This window comes from Balaenoptera musculus, chromosome 3 (genome assembly GCF_009873245.2).
Source record: "Balaenoptera musculus isolate JJ_BM4_2016_0621 chromosome 3, mBalMus1.pri.v3, whole genome shotgun sequence".
In the NCBI taxonomy this organism is placed as follows: Eukaryota; Metazoa; Chordata; class Mammalia; order Artiodactyla; family Balaenopteridae; genus Balaenoptera; species Balaenoptera musculus.
Window position 1 is genome coordinate 62208909 of NC_045787.1, and position 19570 is coordinate 62228478.

Below are 19570 nucleotides of genomic sequence, written 5' to 3' on the forward strand. Positions count from 1 at the left end.
TAAGCTAACTAGAGTCCTGAAAAGTTGTGTGAGCTGTCTGAGGTTACACACACACCATGGCCTAGGGAGCAGGCCTCTAACCTCCTTTAGCACAGGCTGGAAAGAGCACAAGTGATCTCAATGCATCACAGAAAGAATGGACATTTTAAAAAGAACAACCCTCTATCTAGCTCAGTCCCAGCACAGAACTATTTTGAACGACCCCAAAATTCTTCCCAATGAAATATTCACCTCAAAGAATAAATAACATTAAACCAGGAATTAATAAACATTCAAGCAACTTGAGATTTTATTGTGAAAATAGCTATTTTGACATTATATCCAGTTTCTCATTTATCAGAATAAATTCTTCACAACATTGATATCATCACCACTTCTGGGTATTTATACACAGTCTCTGAGTAAAATATCTTCACACTAGGCAAGGCTAGAATATTGAAATTATGACCAACAATGCTTATTTTAAGATTGTTTACTTCATAACAAAACTACAGTGTTTGTACACTAGAACAGATGTTTCAAATGTATACCATTTGAAGATAAACTTGGTGGAACAAAACCGATATGAGTATACATAAATTTCTTACTTGTCTTCTTTGCTATCAGTCTTCCAGAAAGCTAAAATTATATTACAAACACCTCAAATTTCCACTTCGGGATGAATAGAAAAATGGAAAGACATTATTTCCTATTTTACAAAATAAAACATCAAGTCAGAAGAAGAATAAAGCTCATCTTTATGCAATTAACATAAAAGCTTGAGTACACCCGTCCTTCTCCAAGAAATAAGACGCCAGCACTGCAAGAGAGGCAGCCAACAGGTCAAAGAACGAATGGCCAACACAGCCTCCTCTATAGTGCGTGACTCACTCAGGACTGACGCAAACTCTGGCAAGCCATTGTTTCTAGACATCCAGGGATCCAGGACATGTAAACTCAATGATTAGAAGGCATTTCTCTGAATTTGCATGAGGAGATCTAAAGAATCAGAACAAAGATCCAACTGCTTTGCACATGGCCAGATGTTCACCACACCACAACTCAAACCCAAAGGCAAGCTTTCCAGCAAATACACATCCAAAGCAGGCAGTTCCAAATATGCAAGCATATACACTGCAGAAAACAAAGAGCATCCTTATGCCTGATGAGTGAACTGGGTTTATACTTTGAAATGAAATCAGATATACTTAGTCCTCTGAAATTAGAAGGTCTAGTGAGGCTTAAACTTGGGGGGATACAGAAACTTGCTGAGAATTTAATAAAAACTGTAAACCCTCATCCTAGAAAATGCATACACAAACATACAATCCTTTTTTAGACCATGTCTTCAGTAATAGAAGTTGAAAATATTAAACTTTCCTTGCTTTTGTCACTGAAGCAACTGTACACTTTCTAAGACACTATGTGTGTATGCATGTGCATATATATATATATATACACATATATAATAACTAGCTTGTATGTGACTTTAATGCTATAAATACTCACTGCCTTTCTGGTACTTTTAAAGCACAGCCAAGAACAGTTTGGAATGGAACTCCAAGTTGGTTCCCTCTGTCTCATAGATGCCTAACAAGTGGTTAGTTCTCTGAAACCACCAGTTCACACTCCTGTACAGCTGTTCCAAGCCAACTGGGATTCTAGAGAAGCAGCTGGACTGACCAAGGGTCTCACATGTGCCTAAATTACCAGCCTATTTAGACCCACAGCCAAACCTCAGTCAACTCCATGGTCCTAGGGAGCCCTAACCTGTCGCTTCCATTTTATCACCACTCACTAGAAGGGCAGCCAACAACTGGAAACCTCTGCAATGAGTACAAACAAGCAGAAGCACTCTTAGGGCAGCATTTCCCTAAGTGTATTTCTCAGAACACAAATCCCACATGACACCTACTTAAAAAAAAAATCCACATAAAAATAAATTAGGAAAATAGTGTATAAAATACAGGCCCTTCTTGGAGTCTGAAACCACCAACAGCATATGTAAGGTTCTGAGAAGCCTACAGTAACTTAACTTTGTCTAACCCAGCATTTCCCTATTTACCCAAAGAACCCTCTATTCATATAATAACAATATATTCTGCCAAAATATATCTTGAAATGCTTCTCCAAAGAACTGAAATACAGTTTAAAAATATCTTACAATATAATTTCAAATTAATAATAATGAGGATATAAAAAGACTTATTTTCCTGCATTTTTTTAAAGCAACTACTTTGTTTTGCTCTAAATAGTCTTTTATCATAACATTCCACTCTCTGTTTACAAACATCCAACTCAAAGCTACCCTTTCTTATATCATTGTTCAAGAATGTTAATTCTCATCAGTAATCATTGGCCTCCTCATCTGGAACAAATGATTTTTGTATGCTTTTTGATTCCGAGGATACCTCTCCACCTCAATCACAATAATTTTAAGTCTAGGGGAGGTAACCTGGACCTCTAGCAAACATTATATCCCAACAAGAGTTTGGGGCTAAATAATTTTACAAACCCTTTAAAAAAACAAAAGCAAAGCACTCCATCTTTACATCTCTATGAAAATCAACATTTTGAAGATCTAATGAAACTTCAGTTAAACCTTTGAGACTAGGATTACTGAGCTTTGGTTCATGTAATTAACAACAAATTTCTTAAAAATCTAGTAATTTCTTAGGAAATATGAAAACATTGAAAAGTAAATGTAAATTCCACAGAGCTGAACAAGAAAAAAGGCAAAAGATAATTCTAAATGCCAACAACATATACAAAAGACCGTCATTACAACCCAAATATAATATGTGGCTCTGCTCAGGATTTCAATTATATAAATAATTAAACCAAGACAAAGTCAATCACTAAATCCCTGTGAACTTAAAAAACAAAAAGCACACAGACACGCTGCATTTTGTTCATCAAAGCATGGTCCTAGTGTAGTTAGAGAGAGAACACTTGCAAAACAAAGAAGGATTACCACACAGAGACAAGGAGGAGTTTTTTTCAAAATATTTTATCCTCAAAAGTAAACCCGTATACCATAGGAAAAAAAGATACAATTACAAACATAAAATCGTAGAATTTTTAATCTCCTAGGGAAAAGGGGTTCTTGGTTTTAGGGGTTCTTGTTGTTTTTCTTTGCTGATATGGTAAAACAGATCTTTAGATTATCATTTGTTATAAATCTGAGGTGTTTTTTTCTTTAAACTCAAGAATGAAATAAATTATATTTAATTTATATTATGCATTTATTCATCTGGAACTGAATACTGAATACTATGTTTACAGCATTAAATTTTAAATCATAGTTTATCTAGATAATGATAAACTTATTGAATTTATTTTTAAAACCCTTTTATTTTGAAATAATTATAGACTCACAAAAAGAAGTTGCAAAAATAGTACAGAGAGATCCTATGTAACCGTCCCTCAGCCTCTTGTCTTTACATTTAAGCATTTATATTTTGGTTTCAGAGGGATACAATTTTTGACAGTTTATGAAAAAGTAAACAGTTTATGAAAAATCTAATAACATGGTAAATGTCTATTCCTGGAAGAGGCTCTAAGAAAACATACTACTGACTTCAAATACCACTTTTATCACACGATACTACCTTTAAAAATTGGTTTTCTGAGATACTAACACTGTTACCAATTTCTGCCTCTTTTGATGTCTAGTTTTCTGCCATTTTTGCAGACTTCTGAAAATTGTAACTTAGCTCTGATTGAAATAAGCTTCCCCATTCCTTTAAGTTAATATATCTAGCCACATTAAGTGAACAGAAATTACAAATGGAAATCAAAATGCTTCGGATTTAACATAAAATCTCTAATCCTCTAGCACTCAAAAAATAAAACAAACATGTCTAGGTTGAAATTTAATTCGTTTGTCAGTGCCAACCTTTTAGGGGGAAAAACATTGTGTAGGAATGACTGTCCTTAAAGGTCTTTTACAGTTTCTTTGGTCTTAGGGGAATGGCCAGTCTTATGGATAACTGATGACAGTTTGTTGATGAAAGATCTTTATCTTATGGGGATTATCTGACCAATTTTCTCATCCTATACTACCAAGAAACATAAACACAAACATAGTTCCTTTTATCATATTATCCTCCACCATCACTTCCAAAAGAAAGTGGCTCACAGTATTTTAAGACTGTGGACCATTTATCCCAGCCAACTCAAACTTTATCCAAAGCATATCCTGACACGTTGCTCAAAAGCTCTCTGCCCAGTCTGGAAAGTTATCCCTTTCCAAGAGCTTCCTATATGTGTGGCTGATCCCTGGAGTGGCTCGTGCTCAGCGATAGCTTCCTAGCATCTCATTAGCTTATACCAAAACCCTCAACTAAGTAACCCAGCATATAAATTCTCACTTACCTAAATCATATTTTGCATCTTAGGAAAGATAGTCTGGAAGCATCATGGCCTATATAGCATACAGCTAAAGGCAGTTCAAAGCAGGAATGACCAAAAGGAAATAAATCATATTTACAGTCGCCTCTCTACTAAAAAAGGATAGATACTTGTTATTCTAAAATGATATTTTTTTATTAAACTTTCAACACATCAAACATTACAGTATGCTTACTGGCTGCATCTTTGTGTCATAAGAATAAAATATTCCTTCCACATTCCTATAAAAATGTAAACACATTTTGCTTACTCATGGACAGTAGTAACCTTATTGACAGAAAACTTTACATAACCCAGTATTATCCTTTGACTTTGCCCACGGAGAAACCTGGAGTTAAATTTACCATTCAATTTTAGAATCTGTTAGGGTTAATATAGTTCTTTCTCCTACAAATTTTTTAGTTTTCCAAAAACTAATTTTAATTGTCCTGTTTTACACACGTTTGACAATTGTAAGTCACTTCAAATGCTTTTTGAAAGTTTTAATAGAAATCATAATCGAAAATGACTAACCCTGACTAAAGCATAAGCAGATGATTAATGTGCTAACCACTCATCTCTAATAAACATCAATCAAGTCCTATGGTCATGATTTCCAACACAGAACATTCAAACAGATTTCCGATTGCTGGACTATAACAGAAGACTAACGCATCACACACACACACACACACACACTCTCTCTCCCACCTTTGCAGAAGTAATGTGAAACTCATTAGCTTCTTTCTCTCAATGCATCCAAACAGATGAACAAGACTTTGAAGACTACCCTGTTTCTCATTAAAACTTTCAAGAAAAAATATTTACAATGACATAAAGACTTCTGTATAAATAGCTACCTAAATACAGAACAAATTGAGAGGATGCAGGTCAAACACAGCCGAGTTCCACTCAGCTCAAATCAGACAAGTCTCTTGAGTCCAAAACTGTTTTCCTAACCTGGGGGTTTCTGCAGGATGTGACAAGATTTGCTGAGCACCATAGTAATCTTTTAAGACACTAATCAAAAACATGGTCCTATATTTTAAAAACCCCAGAAGTAGTTTTAGGACAGCAGAAGCACCTCAGCCACTAAAATAAGCAAGATTCTATTATAAGTAAAATTACCCACACAGCAAATCTTTGAATAGTTCAACAACCAATAAATAGAAAATGTTCTTTAAAATCTGCTATTTCCGATTACTCCATTGACTCCTTCAACTGCAGTTAACGCTATGGAAAATAATTAGTTGTCATAAAGGTTGTGACTACATGATATGTTTCTTAGGAAAGAGCACTGGTCTGAGCCAAGCATGGTGAACCTGGACCAGGTGCACAGTAGTACTTCTAGTTCGCTGGCAGTGGGCTCCTCCTGAGTAGTGTCTAACCACTGGGCAAGTGTCAGTCAGACTTTACAGCCTGGCATAATAACGATGCTAACACATTCAGCTCTCCTGAAATCAACCCAAGAAAGAGATGACTAGAGTTAAACATGTACTATGAATACACAGGTCTAAAGCTCCAATAAATTAAAACAGCCCTTGCTAACCTGTATTGAACACATGAGCAAATACTGTTACATTGAAGTGCATATAGTCAGACAAATATTATATGTAACCATCTTTAATATTTATATATATGGTACTAACTCCCCCAAAGATTAGACTTATGAGAGCATAATTAAAAACACATTCCTCATTGCTTTTTAAAGTTAAATACAGGCTTTTCTACTGAAGTAAATAGAATATTAGAATAATATATTTTTCCTAACGTCTAAAATAAGCATCAGATTTCTAAACAGAAGAAAAAAAGGCTTCAGCCAAAGAGCCACATATTAGATATTTAGACTGGTCTAAGAATACTAAATTAATAAATTAACTTGAATAAACTAACAGTGCACATTCAGAACAGAAGTGTAGCTTTGGGCCAGCAACATGTGAACCAAAGGCAAAAATCTGCCAAGGTTAAGGCAGGTTTTTTATATACAGTACAATGTGTTTTCTTTTTTCCCCAAGTTCATTTAGCATTTACGTTGATGTTATTTAAAGTGCATTGCCAAGCTAAAACACGAGCTTCCTAACTAAAAACAAATTGCTGTCACAGAAAGTTTCTTTTGTTTTAGAGTCTTCCTTATACTTATTTATGAATTTTCTTTTTGCCTTCACACACTTAGTGTAAGAGATTACTGCAACAATTACATGACTTTGGACACAAAGCATGAAGACTGTCAGGGTGATAGCCGTTGTGAGGAATTACTTTCTTCTTCTGCTGGAGTCAATTTAAGTGTTGGCAGTTTCCGAGGAGGAAGTTGAGGGCTTTGGCGAAGATTGTCATCCATCTGTGGAAAGTACAAAAGGTACATCTGACTAATGGCTATGGCACCACTTATATGGACTGTGGCCTCCCCATCCAAACTATAGTCTAGAAGAGTACTGAACCTTATGTTTCTAGGACTGCTAGAGAAACCTTTTTCTTGCAAATAATCTCTCAAGAATTCTCAACATATCTAAATACTGGCTGGCTCAGTATATGTATGAAAGCAATATGGCTCATCCTTGATGACTTCACAAAATTACAGTAATTCCACAAAATGAATAGTCTACTGAACTCAACCACAGCACAACTTGGTTTAAGAGATCTTCTAATATTAAGTGTAAAAGCAGTATTTCTGTTACATTACTCTCCACAGTTTACAAAGTATGTTCTCATTTGATCTTCCCAACACAACTGTAAAGAAAAAAAAAAAAAAAGGCGGACACAATCATTCCCTGTTTTACAGATTAGCAAAATGAAGCTCAGAATGGTTACCAGATTCGCATTAGGTTGCAAAGCTAGCATCAGAGCTGAAATGTGAACACAGGTCTTCTTATTCTAACACTATTGTTCTTTCAACTATATCTCATTGCCTCAATAAAAATGACCTGTACTCCACTCAAAAAGATCACCTCTTTTAGGCTATGACTATTTAGACCAAGAGAAGTTACAAAAAGAGACAGAAAGAAGGATAAATTCTTTAGACCTAATCCAGAGGCAATGCAAACACTGGATCAGTTCTAAGTCTGCTCCAGAGAAACAAATCAAGAGCATATTTAGAAAATGTCCAAGAGTTTCAGACTTACCCTAAGGAGTACGTTAGCATCCCGGGAAACACTAGGACAGGGGTTACTTAGAACTGAGTCAGACCTTAGAAAACTACCTTTAACCAGGGTACCCCAAAACCAGAGTGCAAGGTCCTGGTGTTAAGCTGCTTCATAAAAGACTTGAAAGCAGCTGCCATCAATGACCCAAAACCAACAGAATATAGCATCTTATCATCTACTTGATAGGTAGGCTTTTGTAGAGTTTTGAATATAAGCAGCCCAAAACTCTCTCTTATCTTCTCAAGATGCTTTTATAAAGCATAGGGGAAATGTTTCAGCAGAGGTACATAGGGTTCATAATAAAGGGAAAAGAATAAAAGATTAACTCTTAATTTTCCGAGGGAAAAAGTATTCCCAGTGAACTATCTGAATCAATTGTGATACCTTTTTTTTCCTTGCAAGAACTAAGTTCCTCAAACATAACTCTCTCTTTTTTTTAAGCTCTAGATTTCCTGTCTAAATGGTGAACGGTGGTAGCCAATAGAATTTGTTGTTCTAATGTCTTGTAGCAAACAGTGAACTGTACTGAAGAGCAGATGGGAAGTGGGGTGGAGAGAGGTGCTGATATAGGGTCAGGAAACTCTCATATATTGATGATGCCAAAATGGAACTGTACCAAGTGGTGACAGGGCCTCCTGGCTTCAGTTTCTGCATATGTAGGTATTTCATGGTTCCCTTCACATGTCTAATGAATTTGCCACAGATAGAAATGGAAACTATACTGGATAGCCTTCATCTAGCAGAAACGTATCTAAAACAGTCTGAGTAATCTTTCCATTATCCACACTTAACTCTCAGTGTATTTCCTCTCATGAGATTTGCTGGGTTAGGCTATGAATTAAGACAAACTTGGCTTTGACTCAGCTTACCCAAACTTTAATAAGAGGTACATGCAATACCGTAAAAAGAAATAAAATGGTCATTCCAGAGAGTGGCAGTTATAAATCTGGCTATTACCACCAGTAGTAATGGATACATACTTTCATTCATGAGTTAGATGACTGACTAACTGCAAAGCCCATGCTGGAATCCAATTTCTAGGGTTCAAATTCCCTCTCTACCTCTTGCCAGCTGAACGGCCTCGGGCAGGTGATGTTATAAGCTACTCTCGAAGCTTCAGTACCTCATCTGTAAAATGGGAATGACAAAGTACCTGCACACACAGAGCTGCTGTGAAGATTAAATGAGATAACTCATATAAAGCTCATATAACACAGTGCCTGTTACTCAATCCCCCAAATCCTCTAGCCAGTGTTATTAAGTCACAATGACCTATTAGTTTGTGAAAGAATAAAGCATTATCCACTTGTATAAGAAAAAAAAGAAAGTTTATCAAACACTTGAGGAAAACATGCATAACTCCCTTGTCTTTTTCCAATTAGAATCACCCTTGAAATTTCCATTGTTGGCTCCCTCCCCTACCCAATTCCTCAATATCTCTCTCAACAAATGCATACTCCCTAAGTGGCAAAATATCCACACTGGCAAAAATTGTAGACAACGTTGAGAACAGAGGATAGGAAGGAGACAAAATAAAACCATTTATGTGGAAGAAAGAAAAAAACACCATAGTGCTTTTAGCAAGAAAGGATAAGCACAGGTGCTTACAATCTCAAGAAACATTAACCCTCAGAGACAGAAAGAAGCAGACAAGCAAGCAAGAAGTGTTTTTTTGTTTGTCTCTCTCTTTTTTTGAAGCCAGGCTTTTGGGTCTCCTAACTTGAAAAGTACTACTAACTGGGTGGTAAAAGTAAATCCAGTACCATTATCAGATCTTTCCCCAAAGCAATCAGGCCATTACTGGCTTCAAAACACTGTATTTTATACAGCTTTAGTAAATGTATGTTTAAACAGCTTTCTGAAAAAATAAACTTAAAAAAAAAAACTGAAAAGGTAAAGTTAATGCATAACCCAAAACAATATTAATTGCAGAAAGGAAAATACTAAACTACTATAAAATAACAATTGAAGTAAACTTGACCTTTTCAATCAAGTTGGATTCCTTATTTACAAGTTGTGTGAGTTTCTGCAGATTAGCATCTACCGTTTCTTGTCCAGCAGGAGAGATGCCTAAGAAGCCAGGACAGAAATCAGAAAGAGGAAATTCTGAAAGCCTTACAAGCTGTTTAGATTCAAAGAATATTGAGTCTATCCACCCTCCTAAGTGCCCCACTGCCCACCCCACCCTCCAAAAAAGGCAAAATGAAAAACCATTCTGGGTTCAAAGGCAAACTTAAGAGGGAGAGTAATGCCCCAAAACCAAACCCTAAGCCAAAGGACTATATTTGTCCTTAAGGAGACCCTGTTAGCCAAGCATTATGCAGATAGCCAAGGTCATTAGCAAGAGCACAACAGTCCTTATTTCCTTCTCAAATTTGACTTGTACCTTCCCCCCCATTTCACACAGGTCTTCAGTTACAACTATTTGAACAGCTTTCTAAGGCCCAAACAGCTATACACGAAGCATCCGAAGTACTTGGAGGAACTTTAAAAAATACAGATTCCTGGGATCCATCCCTAAGGGATTCTAATTCAGTGAATCTGGTATAGGACCCAAGATTTTGTATTCGTTCTGTAGTCAGGTTTGCTAACCACTGCTCCCAAGTAACAAGGTTGAAAGTTACTCAGTTTCATGACCCCCAAAGTAACTAACCCCTCCCTTGTTATATACAAGTGTATTACATACAAAACACATAACCCACTATAAAAAGTAAACTGTCCCTAAACCAACGATCCTTATGACTTCTATTTTTTAAAAGGACAATTCTGGCCAACTCTCCCCATACAAATTTTGTGTCCCAATCACTTAAGCACAAGGCCCAACACTCTCGAAGAATCAGAGCCTAAGTGACTGGTGCCCTCTGTTTACTATACCTCCAGTCGGATGCAATCAGTTTTGAAGTACTGGAATCATGGGAGTGTACCTCACCAAAATCAATCTGCTGCTCATTTCTGTTCACACAGGAAAATGCTAGAAGCAACATTTAAAGTAATTGCCCATTTGCATTAGGATAAATGCTATCTTTCAGCAGGGACACAATAAATACCTGTGGTTAACTTTTAGAAGAAAATGACCCACTTCAAAGGGGCAATATTTAAAGAAAAAGAAGCAAGAACTGTATAAAATCCAGAACAGACAAACGGCAAATATATATTTCTCTATTTAAAGAAGAACTAACACATGGGAATAAAAATAAAGTTGGAAAAATGCAACTTTTTGAAGTTCTATAAACCAGCATTTAAAGACAATATACAAACTTCTTTAATAAGTAATGGATTTGGCTTATACATCCTTAGGAGAATATGCAAGTATTCTATGCAAACAAAGATTAGCTGAAGAGGAACCAGCTTACCTCCAAGACTAAGCCTAAAATAACTGTTTAGGATGTCATCACAAAAGCGACACAGGTTGGAGAGCTGTTTCAAATGTTCTTGTAACTGAACTTTAGGAAAGCATACTTTATAAAGAGGTGCAAGAAAACCAAACACATAGGCATCCAAAGTAGAAGGCCTAAAAATAAATTAAGGATTTTTTAAAAGCACATAAGAAAATATTAATTTGGGATTATGTTAAAAAAAACACTTTTTCTCAAATACATTTGTCAATTCTGAAGTACACAATACAGTCTTTTAAAAGGTTTACTACCCATTCTGGCTTATAAAAAGGATGCAGCTAGGGTTTTACTCATTTGTAGCTTTAAAAAAATACTCAACCCATTTTATTTAGAAGAAAATTAAGTTGTAAGTTAATGATTCATTTGTACTCATAAGTGTGATATAGAGACTGGAGACACGGTGGGAATAGTCTTAGAAGTTTCAAATTCACATATGTAGCATATTAAGTCAATGTGAGATTACCCAAACAGAAAAAGTTTCCTATAGTAAAAATCCATTAAATATTTTTTTTAGGTGAAAAACTCATTGGGGATGGGGTGGGAGGACCGGGCAAGGGAACTTGCTTTAAATAACTGCTCACTGAATACATGCAAACAAAACATCAAAATGGTTTTTAAGGGCATGCACTCACGTATCTCCAAAGAAAAACTGAGATGTTCCCAGTCTGTTTGACAGAAGATTTAGGCACTCCTTGGCATCTCTGTATATCTAATAAGGATGAAATTACATCTCAGAGGTAGGAAAGATACTTGAGAACTCCTTTTCAGACTAGCATCTATAGGTAAGTTCACCCCTGCTCTTTCTCTTGTCCTCCTCTGGAGGGCCCTTGCTCTGAAGGTAATCCCAACCATACCTGAGCTTCTACATCTCGGAGGTGGTAGAGGGGAGGCTCTCCCCTGGTCAGGAGAATCCTATTCAGTGCTCCCTTAGACATTCTTCCAGGCAGGATCAAACTCAAGGGAAAAGGCATTCGTGAAGCAAACCATGGCTTTGTCACAGTAAAGTAATTGTCACTCTCAACCCAGAATGTGTGAAGCTGCAAAAGGAGGGAAAAAACACTACAAGGATATTCTTTTACTAAAAGGAAGATCCTCAATCAATGTGAAAGTTTTTCATAAATATCTCTGAATGAAGTTGACTTCACACAAATTTTCCAGTTAGGATGACTCAAGGATAAATCAAGGTTTTTAAATGTGTGAGTTTTGTTGACTGCTCTATCCCAAGCACCCAGAGTAAGGCCTGGAACATAGTAGGTGCTCAATGAATATTTGTTGAATGAATGAATTACAGTTGGCCCAACTCTACACATGGACAAACTCCAATCTTTCACAGAGAATTTTTATTTCCAAAATGACATTATCTTTCACTTTGTTGTTTCATACACTAGTTGAACGTCTAACAGAATCAACCCAGTTCTGCAGTTACATGAAAGAATCAAGACTGATACATAAATGAAATTTCTTCTCTTAAGCCTCTTCCATTATTTTTCTTCTAAATCGACTAAGTACACTTTCAGTAAGTCACTAAAATACTGTAATATTCACCAATGCTCACCACTGCAGGAAGAAGTTTCTCTTCGAGGAGAGCAATGTAAGCTAGTGTATCTGCCCCTTGTTTTGCTGACAGTTCATAATCGGCATTATATTTCTATTAAAAAATATAAAACCAAAAACCTCATAAGTCAAGAACATCCCAAAACAGTGAAGCTAAATAAATTAGGACTCCTATTCTTCCTCAAAAATGGCAAACATATTAAAAGGGGAAAAGAGAAATACAAATTCAGCGACAAATGCTGCTTAATGCAAATAAAGTTCTTAGCACAGCATCATGCACACGTTAAGGTCAATAAATGTTAGTTTTAGGTGTTTATTTATTATTAACTATTATTTCAATGATTGTTAATGACCTAGTTTAGTGCATGGCATGTAGTACAAACTTAATAGAGGCTATTATTATTCTTGTTAACAATAAGGAAAAAGTTCTAATTAGTAGCATTTTCCCCTTGAAAAAAAGAAAACCTTCCAATTGAGAAAAGTTCTAAATTTTGTTGATATAGGACTTCTTTTTTTAAACTATTGGCAAAAATCAATGATAACTTTTGCATTTATGTAAATTGTTACAGTTTAAACATTTTAGATATATAAATCTTGGCATGTTCAGATATTTTGGATACATTATTTCATGAAACATTTAACTGCAACTATTAGTTTAAGTGCTTTTAAAAAATAAATAGTTGCTAGTTGATGGGAACTCAGACCTCACACCAAGCACAAAATGTGTAGCAATTATGGAACTAAATTTACAATCATATCAATAAGTACAATAGTGAAAATGGTTAAATTGAATCTACTTATTCCTAAACTTCAATAAAAACCAAGCAAAGTGCATGAAAATATAAATTGACTATAACTCACTATATGGCTTTTGAATCACAGTACAACTCATGATTTAGAACAGTGACTCTCAAATCTATTCTTATATCAAGCCCTATGTATCTCCAAAAAAGAATTCTAAAAAAAAATTTTTTTAATGCACTTTCTTTGGAAGCAACATGCAGGGATCAAGAATCTACTTCTTCAGAAGGAACCCACCTGTTTTCTTAAAAAGTTTAGTATTTTTGCTGGCTGAGAAACAATATTGTCTTCAGTTGTCAAAACTGGTACATCTCCTGTAATCAAAACACAGTTTACATACAAGGAAGCATTTCGATTTCCTCTGAAGAGATTCCAATACCCTAAAAACTATGCCAGTCACATTTGGAGAAGAAAAAAATGAGTAACTCATCTTAGGTTTTTGCAATTTCACACACACACAAAAAGTTTTGGAGAGCATTTTCATTTCTCGTAATTTCCACTGACTTGGCTTCTCCTTTGAAGTATTACTCAGAATGATCAAAACATAAGCAACACACAGCCAAGGTCATGGTAAGAACTAAAACCCCAAGGTACTCCATGGCTACAAGCCCCCTAGCTTTAAATAAGAGGGGGGAGGGTGCTTACAGAGGGCAGAAATGGGTGTTTAAAAGTTTACACTGTACCTCTTGAACCTCTCCAGGTGTTATCTATGACATTGACTTTCAGGGGTGCACCAGAAAATTTGGCGTAAGCCTGAAAGAGAGTTTGCAATAAAACATTTTAGACTGAGTACGTAATGCAAATCTGCAGAGCAGCTTTACTTCAAAGCCGGGTCCCCCGAAGGCAGAAACGCCTGACTCGGGGGCTGCGTCCCTCCCGCTACTTCTAGCCGGGGTTGCGCGCTACCAAGATTTCGAGGACTTTTTTCCCCCCACACGTTTGGGGGATGCAGAGCGGGTAGCGCGCGCCTCCTGTTTTGGGCTTTCATTCCACTGCGCAGACGGCTTTGCAAGGCTGCGAAAACTCGGAGCCAAGCGGAGAAGCCATGACTTCTCCTCCAGGCTTCGGCGGGGTCACAGGCTAGGCTGTAACTCGTTGGACGGGAGGGAGCCCCGGGCGGTGCAGCGAGCAGCGCCCCGGCCGGCCGGGCCCGAGCGCCGCGGGAACCAACCCCAGCCGCCGGAACCCGGACCAGCCAGCCTCGCGTCTCTGGCCCCGCCCCTTCTTTCCCGCGCCCCGGCTCGCGAGGCGGCCTCACCATCACCACCAGGGACTCGCTGTGCACCGACGGAAGCCCCCAGCCGCCTCCCCAGCACCTGAGCTCCAAGGGCGCCGCCATCTTGCCGGGGCCGACCTTTGCTATCCCGGAAATACTTTTGCCGCCTACTTTCCGGCACGTGGAAACGCGGGGGCGGGGCGCGAGGGAGGGAAGGGTACTTTGGGGACTGGGGGAGGTGCAAGGCGGGAAGGGCCACTGAAGGGGTTAACAACATGCTTAGCATCAGTTTGGCCTGGGGGTTAAGAGTCCTGGGCAATGTCATACAACCCGCCAGTAATTCCTCAAGTACTTATTGGATGCTTAATGTGTACCAAGCACTTTGACTATTACTACCCTGGGCCTAAACTAACCCATTTGTAAACCAGGCATGACAGTTTATTCACAAGATTGTTGTGTTTAAAATTATGACATGGAGGTAAAGAACTTGGCGTATAGTAGGTACTCTGTAATTGTTTGACCCCTTTTCCCCATATATTTGGCTTCTGCTTCTTGCCACTCTCAATCTCAGTTAGTCACCTTCATATTTGCTCGTTACACTCTTCCTAAAAGTAACAAGTTTCCTGAAGTTTGTCAAGTGACTCTGCCGTTCTTCAGACTGGAATATCGTTCTTCCCTGGCACTGCTCCCTCAGAAATGAGCTTAACTGTCACCTCTCTGGGACAATTTTCCAAAGTTAGGAACTTCTGGATTCCTGCAGCATCTTGTACATACTTGAATTGTAGCTTCTATCTGATACAAAACTTTTGCCTTTCAGTGTACTAGAAGTTCTTTGAAGACAGAACAGGGCTGGCTTCATAGATGTGAGATCGCTGCAGTCACACACGGCCCTATACTTAGAAGAGCTCACACTTGCCTTAATGTTCTGGTGTCATTGTCTTGAAATTCTTAATAATTTTTGAACAAAGGGCCCTGCATTTTTTATTTCAATTGGGCCCTGCAAATCATGTCACCAGTCGTGTCTGTGAGCCTAGTGGGCATGAACTACATGTTTCTTGAACATCAAACTGACAATTTCTCAGAAAAATGGAGGAAAAAGAGGAAAGATAGGCCTTGGGAATGCCATGATCGTAACATGCTCTCTGGGTCTTGAAATTAGCACCTGGATGTCAGGCTTCTTTCTAGAAGGCAAAGTAAACTTTCTGGGATACCCTCCCAGGCACTCCTCTGAGATCTTTCCTTCCTTGTGCCTCTGAGATGGCTGGGTCCCTTTAAACAACTGAAAACTCAAAAGAAATCTCTGCAAATTTTCATAAAATTACAATTGAACAAGTAATTGCTAAGCACTCCCTTACTGTTTACATAGCCATCTAAATTACAGTATGAATCTGCTAAAGTGCATTTTCATGTTTCAAAGGCGAGAGTTCTCAGAAATGGGTAGGGAAGTTATGTCAAAGGTGACATTCCTTTAACAATACTTTAAACTGGGAAATGTGTAACATATGTACCATTAAAATTAAATGTCAAAATATTTATTGAGCAGTTACTATGTCCAAAACACTGTAAGGCTCTGGGAGAATACAGGAATAAATAAGATATGACTTCTATCCTCAGGAGTTTATACTCTACAAAGGAGACAAAGGATTAGGTGTAACAAGTTAGATTATCATGTGTAAAGTTAGAGATAAAAATAAAATACTATGAAAGCAGAGAGTAGGAATGATACATCCTCTGTGGGATCAATGGAGTCTGTCTGTTCAGTCTTCAGTATAAAGCAGGTAATTCAACTTTCAGATTCAAGTAATTGGACCTCCCTGTTTAGAGGATTAAAATCCCAAGCCATAAAGCTCAGAGTCCATATACTATAATTAGGCATTTTAAATAATCGTACACAGAGAATGTAGATTACTTGAGTCTTGTTTATAGGAGGGAGGGAGGTGAAAGTGGATGTACATTCTTTGTGGACACACAGCATAATTACTCAGTTTAGCTTTCTCCCTTATTGCTGCTGTTACATACAACAGTTTCATTTGCATTAAAGAGAAATTAAATCTCCTAGCATTGAGTTGAGACAGAGAATAGCATGCTAATGCTTCTGATGAGAGAATCCTTACACACAGGTTTATTAGTGCCTGTTTAATAGCAATCTGTTATTGTTGCAATTCCTCTTGAGAGTCTGTATTTTCTAGATTGAATTTTAAAACCCTAGGCCAGTTGATTGCACAACGAGGCTGAATATGGTTCCAGAGGACCACAGAGAAAGCTGAAACCTTCAGGAATTATGCCTGGTATGGGTAGTTGGTATGCCCCTGCGCCTTTTTCTGGCTGCTAAAGAGTATTATTCAAAGTTCATCAAAATAATTTCAGATTCCTATCAGGAAGCATGCTATCTGAAAAACATTCCTGTATGTGTAGGATGACCTGAATTACAGCTTTATAATGAGTATTCCAGACAGTGTTTTCCCTGAAAAAGAAATCTTACTTTTCAAAATATAGACATTGAAAATGGCTTCATCTGGTGATGGTCATCTGGACTCCAGGGACCTGATCTTGGCATCCATTCCTATCCCTCGTGTGTTTCTTAACTTAGGAGCCATGGTATTAGGATCTTTTGTCTGGATGATTAAGAATCTGTAATATGGTGCTGTCAGCAAAGATGAAAGGTTTGTGACAAGTGATTATGCATTATGAACTAGAGAGCCTTGAATGTCGCTTTCAACTCTAAACTTCTGTAATTCAGTTCCATGTTCAGATAAGGAATGCTTGGGGAGGAAACTAACAAACACTGAATAGAAGTCAGGAGGGCTGGTTTCCTGACTTTGTTTCTAAATAGCCATATGACCTTGAGCCAATCATTTTACCTTTATTCCTCAACTCATTCACTTATAAAGTGAAGGTTGTTCTAGCTCTGAGACACTGTCATTTTATGTGTGATAAGCATTTAATAATAGCTGACATTCATGGAACAATTTCTACATGCCAGAAATTGTTTTAAGTATCCAACATAACTCATTTGATCTTCATAATGACTCCATGAGGTAAATACTGTTATGTTCCCCTATTTTCAGGGAGGGAAATTAAGACACAAAGATGTTAATTAACCTTCCCAAGGTCACCTAGCCAATAGGTGATAGAGGCAGGATTTGAACCCAGGCAGTCTGGGCTTATACTCTTAACCACTATGTCATTCTGCCTGTAGCCTTCTTTTTCTTTTAAAAAAAATTTTTATTGAAATATAATTGATTTACAATGTTGTGTTAGTTTCAGGTGTACAGCAAAGTGATTCTGTTTTATATATATATATATATATATATATATATATATATATATATATATATATCACTTTTATACATTCTCTTCCATTATAGGTTATTACAAGATATTGAGTATAGTTCTCTTTGCTGTACAGTAGGTCCTTGTTGGTTACCTATTTTATATTTAGTAGTGTGTATATTTTAACCTCAAACTCCTAACTTGTGCCTCCCCCCTTTCTCCTTTGGTAACCATAAATCTGTTTTCTGTGTCTGTGAGTCTGTTTCTGTTTTGTAAAGAAGTTCATTTGTATCGTTTTTTTTAGATTCCACATATAAGCAATATCATATGATATTTGTCTTTCCCTGTCTGGCTTACTTCACTTAGTATGATAATCTCTAGGTCCATCCATGCTGCTGCAAATGGCATTATTTCATTCTTTTTTATGGCTAATATTCCATTGTGTATATATACCACATCTTCTTTATCCATTCATCTGTTGCTGGATGCTTAGGTTGCTTCCATGTCTTGGCTATTGTAAATAGTGCTGCTATGAGCATTGGGGTGCATGTATCTTTCTGAATTATGTTTTTCTCTGGATATATGCCCAGGAGTGGGACTGCAGGATCATATGGTAGCTCTGTTTTTAGCTTTTTAAGGAACCTCCATACTGTTCTCCATAGTGGCTGTACCAATTGACATTCCCACCAACAATGTAGCAGGGTTCCTTTTTCTCTACACCCCCTCCAGCATTTATTATTTGTAAACTTTTTGATGGCCATTCTGCCTGTAGCCTTCTAAGTAGTCCTATAAAAATCATAGTTTCACTCAGAGTAGAATTATCAGTGCCATGATATTACTATCATTATTTATTTAATAGTATTTGTTTAGAATTAAGCCATTAAACAAGTTCATGAAGCAACTTCTATATGCCCAGCACCTTGCTGGGCAGTCAGGGAATAAAAACTTGTGTTCATGCTTTCAAAGGGATAGTTGATAAAACAAGGCCTACATATTTGAGGTAACTAGAGATGATTAAGAGGTACCATTTTGTCAAGCAGACCACAAGTCTAATGTGGCTTTAGACAAAGTCTTTAATGTACTGCAATGCTTGGCAAAGGCCTGGTAGAAGAAGTAGGACTTTAGCTGACCTTGAAGGATGAGTGCATTGGATTTAAGTTGGCACAGAAGAAGGCACTCCATGGGATATACTACATATATAAGTCAAGGCTTAGAGATGGGAATGACAATGGCAAAGAATCTGAAGACAAGTAAATGGATGCTGGATTTGACAATAAGCTGGAGACTGATCAGGAAGAATGTTGATTGACTAACTTGAGAACCATAATTGGTGATATTGGAAGGCATGGGGATATGTAGTTTTGAGGAAGTAAAAAAAGAGTAAAAGTCTTAATACAATATTAATGGATTCACATAGTCCTGGACGGGAGGTGGAATGTTACTGTTTCATGGACATGATAGGAGGAAGCATTTTATGAACTCATGCATTGCATTATATGAATTTAAATGTGAAAATAATGAAGGGAGGAAATGCTGCAGAATATTATTAGAAGAGAGTCACCTGGCACCCTTGCACTGAGCATTTCTCATTGAATAGGTTGTTAGAAATCAAATTGCAAGAGATTACTAAAGAGAATGGTATTAGGAATAGGGGCAGGTATAATATCACAAGGAATATGCCAGATAAAGGACAGAAAGGAATAGGACAGGAGAAGAAGACTCAAGATAAAGTTCTTGACGGATTTGACAGGGTGGATCTACATACAGACGTGGTGAGCAAAAGCCTGAAGATGGCAGAGAGAAGAGTGATGGGGTCCTAG

The 19570-nt window shown here is 37.3% G+C and overlaps 1 protein-coding gene across 3 annotated transcripts; it reads right to left on the reverse strand.

Annotated features, from left to right (window-relative positions):
- Window positions 1–279: 279 nt before the first annotated feature.
- MTX3 (metaxin 3) lies at window positions 280–14625 on the reverse strand. Of its 3 annotated transcripts, XM_036848141.1 has the most exons (9): window positions 14520–14625; window positions 13945–14014; window positions 13499–13575; window positions 12462–12554; window positions 11761–11943; window positions 11539–11615; window positions 10865–11022; window positions 9493–9581; window positions 280–6709 (listed from the first exon to the last, which is right to left on the reverse strand). In XM_036848141.1, the coding sequence occupies exons 1-9, from the start codon at window positions 14598–14600 to the stop codon at window positions 6599–6601; spliced, it is 939 nt and encodes a 312-aa protein (XP_036704036.1). In that variant the 5' UTR covers window positions 14601–14625; the 3' UTR covers window positions 280–6598. The 3 variants fall into 3 exon arrangements, with proteins under 3 accessions (XP_036704036.1, XP_036704037.1, XP_036704038.1); XM_036848142.1 differs by lacking the exon at window positions 12462–12554; XM_036848143.1 differs by lacking the exon at window positions 9493–9581.
- Between the last annotated feature and the right edge of the window lie 4945 nt (window positions 14626–19570).

What these genes read in the sequence shown, in the direction of transcription:
- MTX3 (XM_036848141.1), bottom strand. Translation starts at nt 14,600, where the DNA reads ATGGCGGCGCCCTTGGAGCTCAGGTGCTGGGGAGGCGGCTGGGGGCTT. An exon ending in TAAACTTTTTAAGAAAACAG is followed by an intron (nt 12,555 to 13,498) that starts GTGGGTTCCTTC and finishes ATTTTTTAATAG; the next exon opens with AAATATAATGCCGATTATGA. An exon ending in CAGTTTTTCTTTGGAGATAC is followed by an intron (nt 11,023 to 11,538) that starts GTGAGTGCATGC and finishes ATTTATTTTTAG; the next exon opens with GCCTTCTACTTTGGATGCCT.